Source organism: Kogia breviceps, chromosome 19 (genome assembly GCF_026419965.1).
Source record: "Kogia breviceps isolate mKogBre1 chromosome 19, mKogBre1 haplotype 1, whole genome shotgun sequence".
Taxonomy (NCBI): Eukaryota; Metazoa; Chordata; class Mammalia; order Artiodactyla; family Physeteridae; genus Kogia; species Kogia breviceps.
Window position 1 is genome coordinate 51865444 of NC_081328.1, and position 12612 is coordinate 51878055.

General features: G+C 58.7%; 1 protein-coding gene across 4 annotated transcripts in view; it reads right to left on the reverse strand.

Moving 5' to 3' along the window:
- The window catches only part of TTYH2 (tweety family member 2), a 50891-nt gene that overhangs the window by 16211 nt on the left and 22068 nt on the right, over positions 1-12612 (reverse strand). For 3 of the 4 annotated variants that reach the window (XR_010838354.1, XM_067022187.1, XM_059048558.2), the window contains exons 5-13: positions 10262-10357; positions 9696-9768; positions 5388-5457; positions 5083-5138; positions 4505-4597; positions 4197-4289; positions 2244-2386; positions 1426-1608; positions 888-966 (exon numbers count right to left, since the gene is read on the reverse strand). Coding sequence is in view for 3 of the 4 variants with exons in the window: in XM_067022187.1 (XP_066878288.1) it covers positions 888-966; positions 1426-1608; positions 2244-2386; positions 4197-4289; positions 4505-4597; positions 5083-5138; positions 5388-5457; positions 9696-9768; positions 10262-10357 (886 nt within the window). In the remaining variant the exon portion in view is untranslated. The remainder of the gene's footprint in view (positions 1-887; positions 967-1425; positions 1609-2243; positions 2387-4196; positions 4290-4504; positions 4598-5082; positions 5139-5387; positions 5458-9695; positions 9769-10261; positions 10358-12612) is intronic. The other variant, XM_067022186.1, reaches the window with a different exon arrangement.

A 12612-nucleotide genomic window follows, 5' to 3' on the forward strand; every position in this document is an offset into this window, starting at 1 on the left:
CCGTCTCTATTTGCAGCTCTGTCCCAGTCAGTAGTATGAGGCGACCCTCATACTTCTCCAGGGGCAGACAGCCGGCACACCTCTCACACCCTGATGTTGCATCTAGGTCCCCTGGCTGGGGTGGAGGGTGGGTGGGAAGTGCGGACCCCACTTGGGCACAGCCTGGGGACGTCAGGAGCTGCGGGGGCGAGGGGGGTGTGGGGGCAGGCAGGTCTGGTATTAGCCCTCCCAGACCTGCCACCACAGGGGCCCCTGACCCTCTAGCCCAGGGTGTCAAGGTAAACGTAAATCTAAAAAGAAAAAATTTCCCCGGTGCAAAAAGGGAACGAAATGCTTCTTTGAGCAGCATTTCCTTTAGAAAGCCGATCATCATAAATTACTCCTCTGTCCCTTTGAGAGGCGTATAAACCTTTTTAAAGGCCAGCGAAGGCTCTCAGCAGCTTTACAATCCAGGAACGTTTTCTTCCGGGGCTGGGAGCCATCTCTGAAGTGGTAGCGTCAGGAAGACTGTCCCCCATCTCCCTGGCAAGTGAGTGAGCCCTGATGGCCACACAATTACCAGGTTGGATTTAGGATGAACCAGTGTGACAAATGGTGCTGCCGCGTCCTCGCGTTGGCGGACAGGAATCATTTATCTTGAGGACAGGTATGGAATGCGGTGCATCTATCCGCCTGGCTCTGTAGCATGAGCTCTGTCTTTACAATCCCCTTAGCAGATAGCCTGCGATGTGCATGGCAGTCTGGTTTAATGCTTATCTGGTAACAAAACTGTTTCATTCTTTTCTACCTCTGTGGCGGGGAGTCACTGAGTCCGCGGGAGGTTTTTTCCTCCAATTATTCCCCCCTCCCCACAAGGGCAGTGCCTTTGCCCAGGGAGCCCAGGTTACCGTGGGCGGAGGGGAGCCTCTTCCAATGAGCGGCACATTCTCATAGCGTGGGTTCCCACCGAACAGCACAGCTTGGTTCCTGCAGGGCCGAAAGGAGCGGGGAGTGTGCTCAGGCTGGGGAGGCCGGGTGGGGGGTGTCTGCTCAGATTTCTACAGGAGGGTCCCGGGGGTGTGCAGATGGGAGATGGAAAAGGACCACGGATAGACGGGAGGCAGTGAGGGCAGGAAGACAGGGAGGCCTGGGGAAGAAGAAGAAGCAGATGGGGTGATGGCGCCAGGAGCAGGGTGGCCTGCAGAAATGCAGCTTCTCGGGCCTTCAACCTGCCCTGCAAGCTTGAGGCAAAAGACCTGACACCTGCAGGGGTGTCACCTCCAGCACTAGACGCTCCCAGGGGGCCTTCCCACCTGGCATCCTGGCTGCAGTGAGGGGACTGCGCTGGCCTCGGATGCCTCCTCTCCCCACCCAAACGTGCTGCCCGCAGATCCAGCCCGATGTGTCGGGGGAGGTACCGGGGAGGCCCTGGGAGCCCAGCCGTACATGTACTCCGAGACGGGGGCATTGGAGATAGTCTGGGCCGGGGGCTGCAGGCTGGTCTGGCTGCCCAGGCCGCTGCTGTAGCTGCAGAAGCTGCGAAGCTGCCCGCGAGGGGGGTTGTGGGCGGCGATGCGCCGGGCCTGGGGGTTGAAGGGGTCATCGTCCATGTCGTCGTAGTCTCTGTCCCTACAATGACACGTAGGATATGGCCAGCTGTGAGGGGCGAGGGAGGCTCCAGGCAGTGCGGCCCCGGCCCGCTTCCCAATCTTTCCTCCCAGGACTCTCCCTCTGGCCACAGGTGTCTCCTTGAGGTTCTTTGAGATGACTCTGCCCCATTCCCAACTTCTCAATCACCTCCTCCAGGCAGTCCACCCTGCTGCCCACGGGCACATGGACCCTCCCTACCCTGCTTCCTTTTCTGATCTACTCTGAAGACACTGAAATACCATCTTGTCTCTGTCTAGCTCCTCAATGAGACTATAGGTGCCCTGGTGCTACAATATGTCCTTCTGGTATTCTGAGGCACCCCTCCCAGCAGCAGCATCACACCACAAAGTTCTGCAGAGGAAGAGGGGATAAGCAAAGGATACCAGGCTGTGGCATGACGCTGTCACCACCCTTGGCCCTGCTCCTGCCCTGGCCCCCTCCAACCTCCTGTTGGGGCTCTGTCTGGACTTTCAGGGGCGCTTGGGCAGACACCCGGCCAGCCTGTTGGGGCTGAAGGCCTGCTGCCCTTCTCCATCCCAGGTTATCAGCTCTCGGTTCAGTCACAGAGCTGAGCCTCCTGCCTCCTCCCCCAGGAAGCCGCCCAGGCAGCCCACCTGGTGGCAAAGTGCTTCCAGGCCCCTGGCCCCATGCAGATCATGGTGGAGAAGGTGAGGGCAGCCAGGAGGGAGAAGAGGCCGAGGTACAGCAGGCCCTCGAGGCCGTCGTAGCAGATGCCAGTGAGGGCGTCCAGGTAGTCCTGGCGGAGGAAGAGGGACACACGGTCGGAGGGGGTGTGGGACACAGCCTGGGGTCTGAGCTGGTCTCTGAAAGCCCCTCTGCCCCAGCCTGGACTCGGGATCTCTGGCCCTCTCCCGTCCCAAGCACCTTGCACAGCCACTCAGGGTCCACGCTCGGGACCCCGACACAATGGGGCTTCTCGGGTTCTCTCTACAAGCCTTTGCTGAATACCTACTGTGTGCTGGGCTCTGAACAGGACAGATGAGCTTGCGGGGTGGGGGAGCCAGGGGACAGGGGGCTTTTAATGAGGCCAGGATGGCAAGGGGTGGAGTGTGTCTTGAGCACCTGAGGCAAAGCAGACAAGCTTGGTGTGTTCAGGAAAGAGGAAAAAGGCCAGCAGGGGGACAGGTGAGACGGCACCAGGTCATGCTGGGCCTTGCAGGACAGGCGAGGAGTTTGAATTTTACACAAGGTGATGGGAAGACATGGGCAGGTTTGGGGATGGAAGGGATGTGATCCTATTTTTTTTTTTTTTTTTTTTTGGCGGTACGCGGGGCTCTCACTGCCGTGGCCTCTCCCGCCGCGGAGCACAGGCTCCGGACGCGCAGGCCCAGCGGCCACGGCTCACGGGCCCAGCCGCTCGGCGGCACGTGGGATCCTCCCGGACCGGGGCACGAACCCGCGTCCCCTGCATCGGCAGGCGGACCCCCAACCACTGCGCCACCAGGGAAGCCCGATCCTGTTCATTTTTAAAAGACCGCTCTGGCTGCCTGGCTGCCATATATGAAAGGTAAGGGGGCAGGAGAAAGTGGGGACCAGGTAGGAGGTCACGGCTGTCACCCAGGGGAGCGGGATGGTGCTCTGACCACGGCGGGAGCTGTGGAGGGAGAGAGAAGTGGACGGAGCAGGATATATTTGAGGGTATAGTTGTGAGGACTTGCTGAGGGGTTGGATGTGGAAGGGGAGGGAGGGAGGGTACTGGGGGGATACCCATGTTCTCAGCTCTGAAGTCAGACTGCTGGGGTCGGAAACCCAAGCCCTTGAACTGATAGCTCGGGGCTCTTCAGTAAGCTGCTCTTTAGATATACATACAGAGAGATAGATAGCTAGGTAGATACATCTGTCTATCTACCTATCTATCCATCCATCTATCCATCCACATACATAGACACACACACACGTTGCTTTTCTATAAAATTTCCCATAAAATAACATGTATCTCACAGTAAAACCGTGAGGACTCAATGGCACGTTGGATATAAACTGCACAGAACAAGGCCAAGCACAGAACCAAGGACTCAGTAAATGGCAGCTGTGAACATTATTATGAATATTTGCTCAAATTCCACATGGGATGTGACATCAACGCGCACTGGCTTTCTGCTTCGGGGGGGGGAGAGAGAGGCCCTCACATACTCCCAGTGTGTTCCCTGCACGACTGGCCGACGTTCCAAACTCCTGGAGATGACCCCGGCAATGAGAATGGGATGTCCACTTGCAATTCAGGAGCTGGCCAGGTAGACCAGATGGCTGGGAGTCTGGGCAATGGGGAACAGCCTCCCTCATATAGCTCAGGGCCCGCCGGCGTTCTAGAGGTAAACGGATCCAACTCTCCTACCCGCACCCCCTGGCACCTTTCACTGAGGCTCCCCGGCTCAGCTACTGGAGAGAATCCAGAAGCCAGGCTCCTCTTCTACCCCATTCCCTGGCCTGAAGGGAGCCCAGGCAATCACTCTCCCAGCCTCTGCAGCCTTCTCTCTGGGAAGACGCGGCCGGCTGGGGTGCCCCCACCCCGCCTTCCACCCGCGCCCCCAGGGCCACCCCGGCACCTTGTGCAGCCCCCGGCAATCCAACATGACCGTCAGCTGGTGAAGGCTGGACTCGGATGAATTCAACAGGAGCTGGATTCTGAGCAGATCTTTCTGAAGCAGGAAGAAAGAAAGAGGCCAACATGCAGACAGAGAGGCAGAGAAGGAGCGCTGCGGGGAGGGCCTGTGGATAAAACCACAAACCGCGGCTGGTGCAGAGAGGCCTTTAAAGCCAAAGGAAGCGGCTGGACCGCGCCGGGAGGGAACTCTGTCTTTCCGTAGCCTGCTCCCCGAAGCCCGGCCCTGTGGGAGGTGGCCGGCCACCTTACCTCTGCTGTGGGGAAGAGCGGGACAGCAAATTGCAGCAGTCCCGTCACCTGGATCTGCATGGTGGTCAGCGAGCGCTGGAAGATGGTCAGTGCCTGCGCCAGGGGAGACCGAGGTCCCGCATGAGCTTCGAGTCCCAGGAGCCCCCGCAGCCCCTCTCCCGTCTGCAGCTGCGGCCGCTTCCCTGATCATGGCCGTTCCTGCTTCCAGGAGGTCTTCCCCTCAGCCCTCAGGCTTCTTGAGGGCGGCGGCACCGTTCTCTTGCTTCCTGCTACTCTAAATGTCCTGCTGGGACAGCCTTGCCCGGGGCGGCGGGGGGTGGGTTTTGTGAGAAACGCAGAGTCTTGGGCCCCAACCCAGATCTACTGCACAGCCTCTGCATGGTAACCAGCATCCAGGGTGACGGACGGGCACGCACGCTGACCAAGAGCACTGTCCCCTGCAGGGGACCCCAAAGGAGCAAAGAACACACAGCCACTGCCACCTCATCGGTCAGCCCTGGGGCTTGGGGTCAAGAGGGAGCGAGCTGACCACCAAGGGAGCTGGGGGCAGGGTGAGGGCTGGGCTGGGCGGGCCGTACCTGCTGGAAGGGGCTGCTTGCACTCTGACTGCAATACAGGTAGTAACGGGTCACCTCTGCAAGGCAAAGACACTGGGTCAGGCAGGAGCTCACCCATCCTGAGGCCAAGCCGGTACCTGAGCTCCCAAAGGAGGTAGCTTCTAAGAAATGACCCAGTGGTCCAGCTGGACCTGCAGTTCAGGGCTGGGGAGGCACCGGGTGATTACAGTGCTAAAAGGGGTAAGTAGAGGCACAGTCTGGCTGACCACGGGCCTGGACAGAGCATCCCGAGTGGCTCTGACCACAGAGGCCCGAGAGCTTGTTACCTGTGCGGAGTTGGCCCTCCGTGATGTTCAGGATGAAGGCGTCCGGAGCCGCACAGAAGTCGCCGGTGCCCTGAGCCGGGGAGAGACGGGAGGGGTGGAGGAAAGTCACACACCGGGGCCCCGGGAGGAACCGGGTGCCCTCGGCCCCAGGCACGGGGACCCTGCAGCTCAGACCTAGGTGGGCAAGAGCAGTCAACAGCCATCCTGCCTGCGCTCGAGTCCTGGCTCTGCCCCCTCCCAGCTCTGGAACTTTACAGACAAGTGCCTTATCCTGTGTCTCAGCGGCCTCCTCAGTCACATGGAGAGAAAAACGCTATCCACTTAATGAATTAATCTACATAAAGTACTCAGAAAAGTGGCCAACAGCAGGCAACCCATTAACTCTTATTTCCAAATGCCTCTGCTGGGATGGACCTGGGTCAAGGGTAAAGCTGCGGGATGTGTTCGGGAGAGTTATTTGCACCATGACCTCGTCTGCTCACCTGTTTTATTTTTGGTCTTGCTGTTACCAAGTCCACCTCCGCTCTGGGGCTGTCCATCTATGAAGCCTCCCTCAGAATCTCTTTCTAAAGACCTACATTGGTGCTGAATCCATCTTTGAGCTTTTGGGTGCAGGTCCTGTCCTGATGAGGTGGGAGACCAGGAAGAGCACGGGTTCCGAGGACACGGGTTCCAGGCTCTACCACTGCCGTGCTGGGGGACTGGGACACCGCAGCGCAGCCTGGCTAGGTGACCACCAAGGGCCCACAGGGCTGAGAGGAAGCAAGTCTGGGCCCCAGAAGAGGCAGCAGCAGGGATGCCATCCTCTGAGCCAGGCCCTCCCCAGATCTGGCCTGGGGGGTGCAGTGGGATACTGGGTAGAGGGGGACTTCCACCTTTCAGAGCAGCCAGGGGAAGCTCTGGTCCGCTGGCCCGTTCCAAGGGGCACCCCTGCTCCAGTGCATGCTCTCCAAGCCGGGGACTCCTCTCCATGGCCCTTTCCTGCCAGTGCCCTGTCCTCCTTCAGGAAGGGCTGCCTCAGGGGGCAATGCTGGAGCATCCCTCATTCATTCACCGAACTGACAAATATTTATTGAGTACCTACTAGGTGCCACACGATGTTCTAGGCATGGGGTGGGATTGGGGAATAAAATGCCCCTCCAAATACAGAGCTTCCAGAGCCACATGTGTACACGCACACGTGCACACATATACAAGCTCACACAGCCACAGGCCTCAGGACCCTGGGAGAACCGTTTCATACTTAAATCACCAGGGTACATCATCAGACTGGTTTATTATTATAACTCGGAGCAGCTGCACCAGTGGGCCCAGGGGTGCACCCTCACCCCCGTTACGGGAGCAGCAGAGAGGAGAGGGGAGCCAGAGCCAAGCAGGGGGATCGGGAGGCCTTGGGATACATGAAGAGCGAGGCCGCCATCTTGGTCGGGGTCACCCCCAACAAGTTTGGGATCCAAAGAGGGACAGGAGGCCGCTGGCAGAGGCTCCACCCGGGATGCGCCCCTCACCCCCCCCTCCTCAGGCCAGGCCTGCCCTTCAGACCCTCAGGGAGGATTCAACCTTCCTATCGGTGACGACAAGGGCCCGTATGCGCGTGTGCGTTCTTCACGCGATGGGGATGGGGGCGCGGGCGGGGGAGGGTACGCTGAGCACGGTGGGAGTCGCCCTGTGACCCTCCTAGAAAGGTAGTAAATGTGCAGTAAACCAGTGGACCCTTGCTATGTGCCTCCCAGGGGTCAACCAACCCATCTCGTCCCAACAACAACCCTTCAAGGCGACTGCTGTTCTCCCCATTTTACACAAGAGGAGACAGGAGAGGGAGGCCTGGGGAACTGCCCTTACGTTACCCGGGGCCCCCTGCTGGGGAGTGGGGGAGGGGATGAGGACCCAGCCAGGGGGGTTCCAGAGGCCAGGCTCCTTGGGCTTGGAGTATATAATTGTAATATTTACCTACTTATTTGCTTTGGTATTTGTTCAAGGTATTGGCTATTTTTATAAAATTCTTTGGAAGTTTTTCCTTTATTGATTGGAAGCAGATTATTTTTTGCACTATTAAAATAAGCTTATTATATGAAATATTAAAAAAAAAAAAAAAAAAAAAAACAAGATCCCCAGGGAGACCTCGGCTCCGTCAGTGGTGCTCTGCGGCCAAAGCACCTGGGTGACCCTTTCCTCCTTCCTCTCCCGGAATCCACTTCTCCCCCTTCCTTCTCCTTGGGCCCCTTCTCTCCTCTCTGCCCCTCACCCTTCACCTCTGCCTTACACTCCAGACTGCACAGGGGGTGGTCGAGTAGATAAGGCTCAGCGCCCCAGCCCCCAGCCCCCTCCCCATCACATCCTTAGGGGCACCGCTCCTGTCTCACGGAGGCCCTTTCCGGGGGGACGGGAAGACAGGGGGTGAGGCCACCCCTGCAGCGGGAAGGCAGTGTTGGATCTCTGGTCCCACAGATCTCAAAAACAAAAACACCCCCCAAAAAACAGGCTCGGAGAGCAGGGACAGTGGCCACACAAAAGCTCCCCACAATAGCCTTTGAGGGCCTGGTTCCTTCTCCCCCCACTTCCTATTAAAATGCAGCAGGATCTGCAGCCCCATCAAAGGCCCATTCACTCCCTCACTCTCTCTCTCTCACACACACACAAGGGCCTGACTAATCGAATTAGGGAAATGGCCTTTCTCTCCAGCTCCCTGGCATCCCGGGGCCCTCAGCTGGGAGTTGAAGTCCCCGCTGGGAAGGGGCTGCCTCCCAAAAGGCAGCTCGTGGTGGCCAGCTGGAGGCCATCGCCGCTTTGAGAAGGCAGATGGGGGGAGGGCCCACCATATGCACGCTTCCCTGGGCCCACTCTTGTCCCTGGAGGCGAGGCTGTCGCCAGGCAGCTGTGCGTGGGGCTGCGGCCAGCAGCCGCTCTCCCCAGACCACGGACAGCCCACCCAGCTCCAGAAGATGGCAGGATGCATTTGAGTATGACCTGCGCTCTCCTCCTCTGCTCTTCCCTGTATCTGGAGGGGCCTCAGCCCTGCCCTGCGGATGTAGGCTCCAGCCTGCCCAAAGCGGACACTGAATGGGGGGAGGGGAGACAGAACAGGAGATGCCCACCTCCTCCCCCTTCTGGACAAGCTTTGCCCAAAGCTACTCTGAGCCAAGCTGCACCAGGGCCTACTCATCTGGGGGGCCATCATGGATGCAAAGTGGCCAAGGCCAGAGCCACCAGCCAGCCCCCAAGTCACTGGGCCGGGCACGCATTTGGGTAGAGGGGTTCCAGTGAGCCCTCTTCTTTTCTCCCCAGGTTGAAAGGGCAGAACGGATGCAGGTCACGGGGTTACTTTGTGGCCCTTAAGTCAGCTAGGGGTTCCCTGAAATCCCTTGGTGCATCCTGCCCCCTGTGACACACACACACACACACCCCGTGCACCGCCATGTATCGATTCACATGGGATTGCAATGATCTGCCTCCATGTCTTTCTTCTGCAGGCTGCGACTTAGTCACGAGCAAACAGCACGTCCTCCTGTTTCTGCATCCCCAGGCACCTGCACCACTGAGCGCCACACAGCCAAACATCAGCTGAACCAACGAGCGAACGGATGACACGCACACAGCTTCTCTAGAGCATTAGGTCTATTAAAGACCAAACATAGCTGCGTAGGAAGCTTCCCCCCTTACACTCCTGACCCACCTTGTGCGTGTGTGTGTGTGTGCGTGTGCACGCGTGCGTGTGCTTGGTTTCGTTTTTTTCACATCTCGAGGCACCACATCAGGAAACATACACCACTGTGTTTTAGATGGTGTGTGTGAGTCCAAGGGCAGGGGGGCGGGAAGCAGGTGAAACGCCACCTTCCACGTTCCTGACACCGGGGAAGGCGGCCCGGGAGGGTGCTTCTGAAGCTGGAGGGCTCCTCCAGCCTGAGGTTCAAACCCCGCCCACACCCACCAGCCCTGGTTGGTTCTTTATACCCAGAGAGAAGGCACCTGGTCATTGGTGCCCGTCCTCCCAAGCCGCGGCTGGGAACGGGCCAGCGGGGTGCGAAGGGGATCTGGCTTCAGGGTCTCATCTCGGCTCTGCCACGAAATGCCTCGTGGCCCTGGGCGAGCCCCTTCCTTTCCCCGGGCCTGTGTCCCCGTCTGAAGGGGGCGGGGGCTGGCACAGATGAGCCCAGCCCCTTTAGTCCTGAGACTCTGGGATCCTAGGTTAGGGACTGAGACTGGAAGCTGGCCCTGCACCGGGGACGTTGGATGGGACACAACGAGGCACCACCAGACAGACGGTCCACCTGGTCAGCCCCCCCAGCACCCCCAGGCCCCCCCACTCACCACTGCCACAGCAGCGTCAGCAGCCAGGGACGTCCAGCTGAGGAGCAGGGCCAGCACCCCACAGCACAGCACCCTAGGAGAGAGGCCGCTGCCGGTGGGACCCAGGCCAAGGCCGGCAGGCGGGGGACCCCGGGATGGCTGTCACCCGCCAGCCTTCCGCGCCCCTCCTCTCAGCTACGATCTCGTCCCCCTGACGCCCAGCCTCTTGCAGTGGCCCTGAGGGCAGCCTCAGCCCCTGCCCTGACATCGCCCCGCCGACTGCTGGCGAAGGGGTATGGAGTGAAGCCTGGGACACAGGTCCCTGAGCCGGAGGGACACGGCAGGGAGGGCGCAAGCTGAGCAAGCGAGTGGCTCCAACGCCTCAGCTGCTCAACAGGCAGGCCCAGGCGGGAGGGGACACGTGGGAGAAAGCCTGGTGCTGGCTTGGTGTCCAGATGGTGAGTCAGGGGCTGCTGTCCCCACTACAGCCTCCCGGCCCCGCCAGGCCCTCATCTCTCTGATGGTGGCACCGTCACCCCACACCCTCGGCCAGCTCCTGTCCCAGGCCCAGAGGCGGGGCTACTCACGAGGCCAGGAGGCACCTGGAGCTCTTGGCCAGTCCCAGGCAGGCGAGGAGGCAAAGGACCAGGTCCAGGACGAAGAGCAGGAGGTAGGAGAGCCACCTGAGCAGACGCGAAGGGATGGTGAGGAGGAGCAGGGCAGAACTGCCCACCTGGGGCCACCAGGGAGGCCTGGACCGCTGCCCCAGGCCCGCTGGACCCTTCGTGATACAAACCGCCCACAGCCAGCGGCTAAGCAAACTAGACCAGGGGGCGCCCCTGCCCCGGACAGGAAGAACCCAGCGTGCACGGCGGACAGCTCCTCTGGGCTCCGGGAGCGGCACCCCTCTTCTGCCCGGACAAAGGAGTCACCTTCCCCCGCCCCGGCTGAATGTCTGAGCCAGCACGGTCCCCTGAACCTTCTGCAGTGACGCAAGTGGACCACCTCTGCACTCTCTCTGCCACTACCCACGTGTGGCCACGAGAATGTGAAACGTGGCGGGTGCAGCCGAGGAAATAAATTTCTCCTTTCATTTACTTTTTTTTTTAACTTAAAAAAAATTGAAGTATAGTTGCTGTACAATATTACATAAGTTTCAGGTGTACAATATAGTGGCTCACAAGTTTTGAAAGTGATACTCCGTTTATAGTTATTATAAAATATTGGCTACATTGTACAATATATCCTTGTAACTTAATTTATTTTTTTAATTTAATTTTTATTTTACATTGGAGTATAGGTTTTTTGTTTCTTTTTTGGCCACAGCCGGCGGCCTGTGGGATCTTAGCTCCCCGACCAGGGATCGAACCCACGCCCCCTGCAGTGGAAGCGTGGAGTCTTAACCACTGGACTGCCAGGGAAGTCCTGGAGTGTACCTAGTTGACTTACAATGTTGTGTTGGTTTCAGGTGTACAGCAAAACGATTCAGTTATACATATACATATATCCTTTTGATTCGGTTTTGATTTCAACCACCTTTTGTGCCAGGCACCGAGCTTAGCGCCAGGGGATTCTCGGATGAGTGGGTTCCTCCCCAGACCATCAGGAGCTCGGGGTGGGGCCAGGGAGCCCAGGCCAGGTCATCCCAGGGCACCAAGAACCTCCAGGCCTCCCAGCCCCTCACTCCTCCGGCCTTTTGTTGCCCACCCAGGGCTGAGGTGATGGGGAAAGGCAGTCACAGGCCAGCTGGAGAACTTGGCAAGTTGCAGCACCCCTCCCCCTTGGGCCTCAGTTTGCAAACCTGTGAAGGAGGCCGGAACTCTGTGAGGGTTAAGTGCTCGCTAAATGAAAAGGGAAACAAAGAAAGGTAGAGGGACCCCGGGGGCCCTGCTTTCCTGCTTCTCCAAAGTACAGGCTGCAGAGCCCAGGGTCCCCAGGTCCAAGGGCGCCGAGAAGGTCCCAAGCAAAGCGCCCTGGTTCGTTCCCTTCCAGACAGGATCGCAAGGCGCCCTCACAGCTCAGCTCCACGCTCGCTGAGCAGCCACGCCCATCGGCCCTGCTCTGGGGGACCAGCCTGGGCGTTGGGGACTGGTGGACGGAGAAGGCAGGGAGCGGAGAGAAGGGGCTTCTCCTAGTGTCCCAGAAGACGGAAGTCTTCTGATCATTATGTCTCTTGATGCAAAAGCCAAGTAAATTCGTTGACTTCTCTCCGGCAAAGGTTTTCTGCTTCACTAATACCACAGGAGGGTAGGAAAGAGCTTGGAGTGTGGGTAGGGAGTGGGGTGGAGCTGGAAGAAAGTGATAAAGAAGTTCCAAGTGGGGGAGAGCACGCTGGAGGCCACCTGGCAGCCGAACGAAGTTCCTTCCCCCTTTACGAATGGAGGCTGAACGCCTCAAAAAGGGGACTAAACAAAATCCTCGATTCCCTGCCTGGAGTGGAGCCGGGACAGCCACTGTAGTCTCTGGAGCTCCCAGGAGTGGATCTAGCGGCTCTGGGGAAGTGCAGAGCCCGCCCCGCCCTCCACTAGGACGAGGCCACCAAGAGCCAGTCTTCTTAGAATCAGAGTCGGAGCTTGAAAGAACCTCAGGAACATCTAGCATTAGAATCTCATTCTACAGGGCTTCCCTGGTGACACAGTGGTTAAGAATCCGCCTGCCGATGCAGGGGACACGGGTTCGAGCCCTGGTCCGGGAAGATCCCACATGCCGCGGAGCAACTAAGCCCGCGCGCCACAGCTACTGAAGCCCGTGCCTAGAGCCCGTGCTCCGCAACAACAGAAGCCACCGCCATGAGAAGCCCACACGCCGCAAGGAAGAGTAGCCCCCGCTCGCTGCAACTAGAGAAAGCCCGCGTGCAGCAATGAAGACCCACCGCAGCCAAAAATGAAATAAATTAAATAAATTTTTAAAAAAAGAACCTCGTTCTACAGATTGTTAA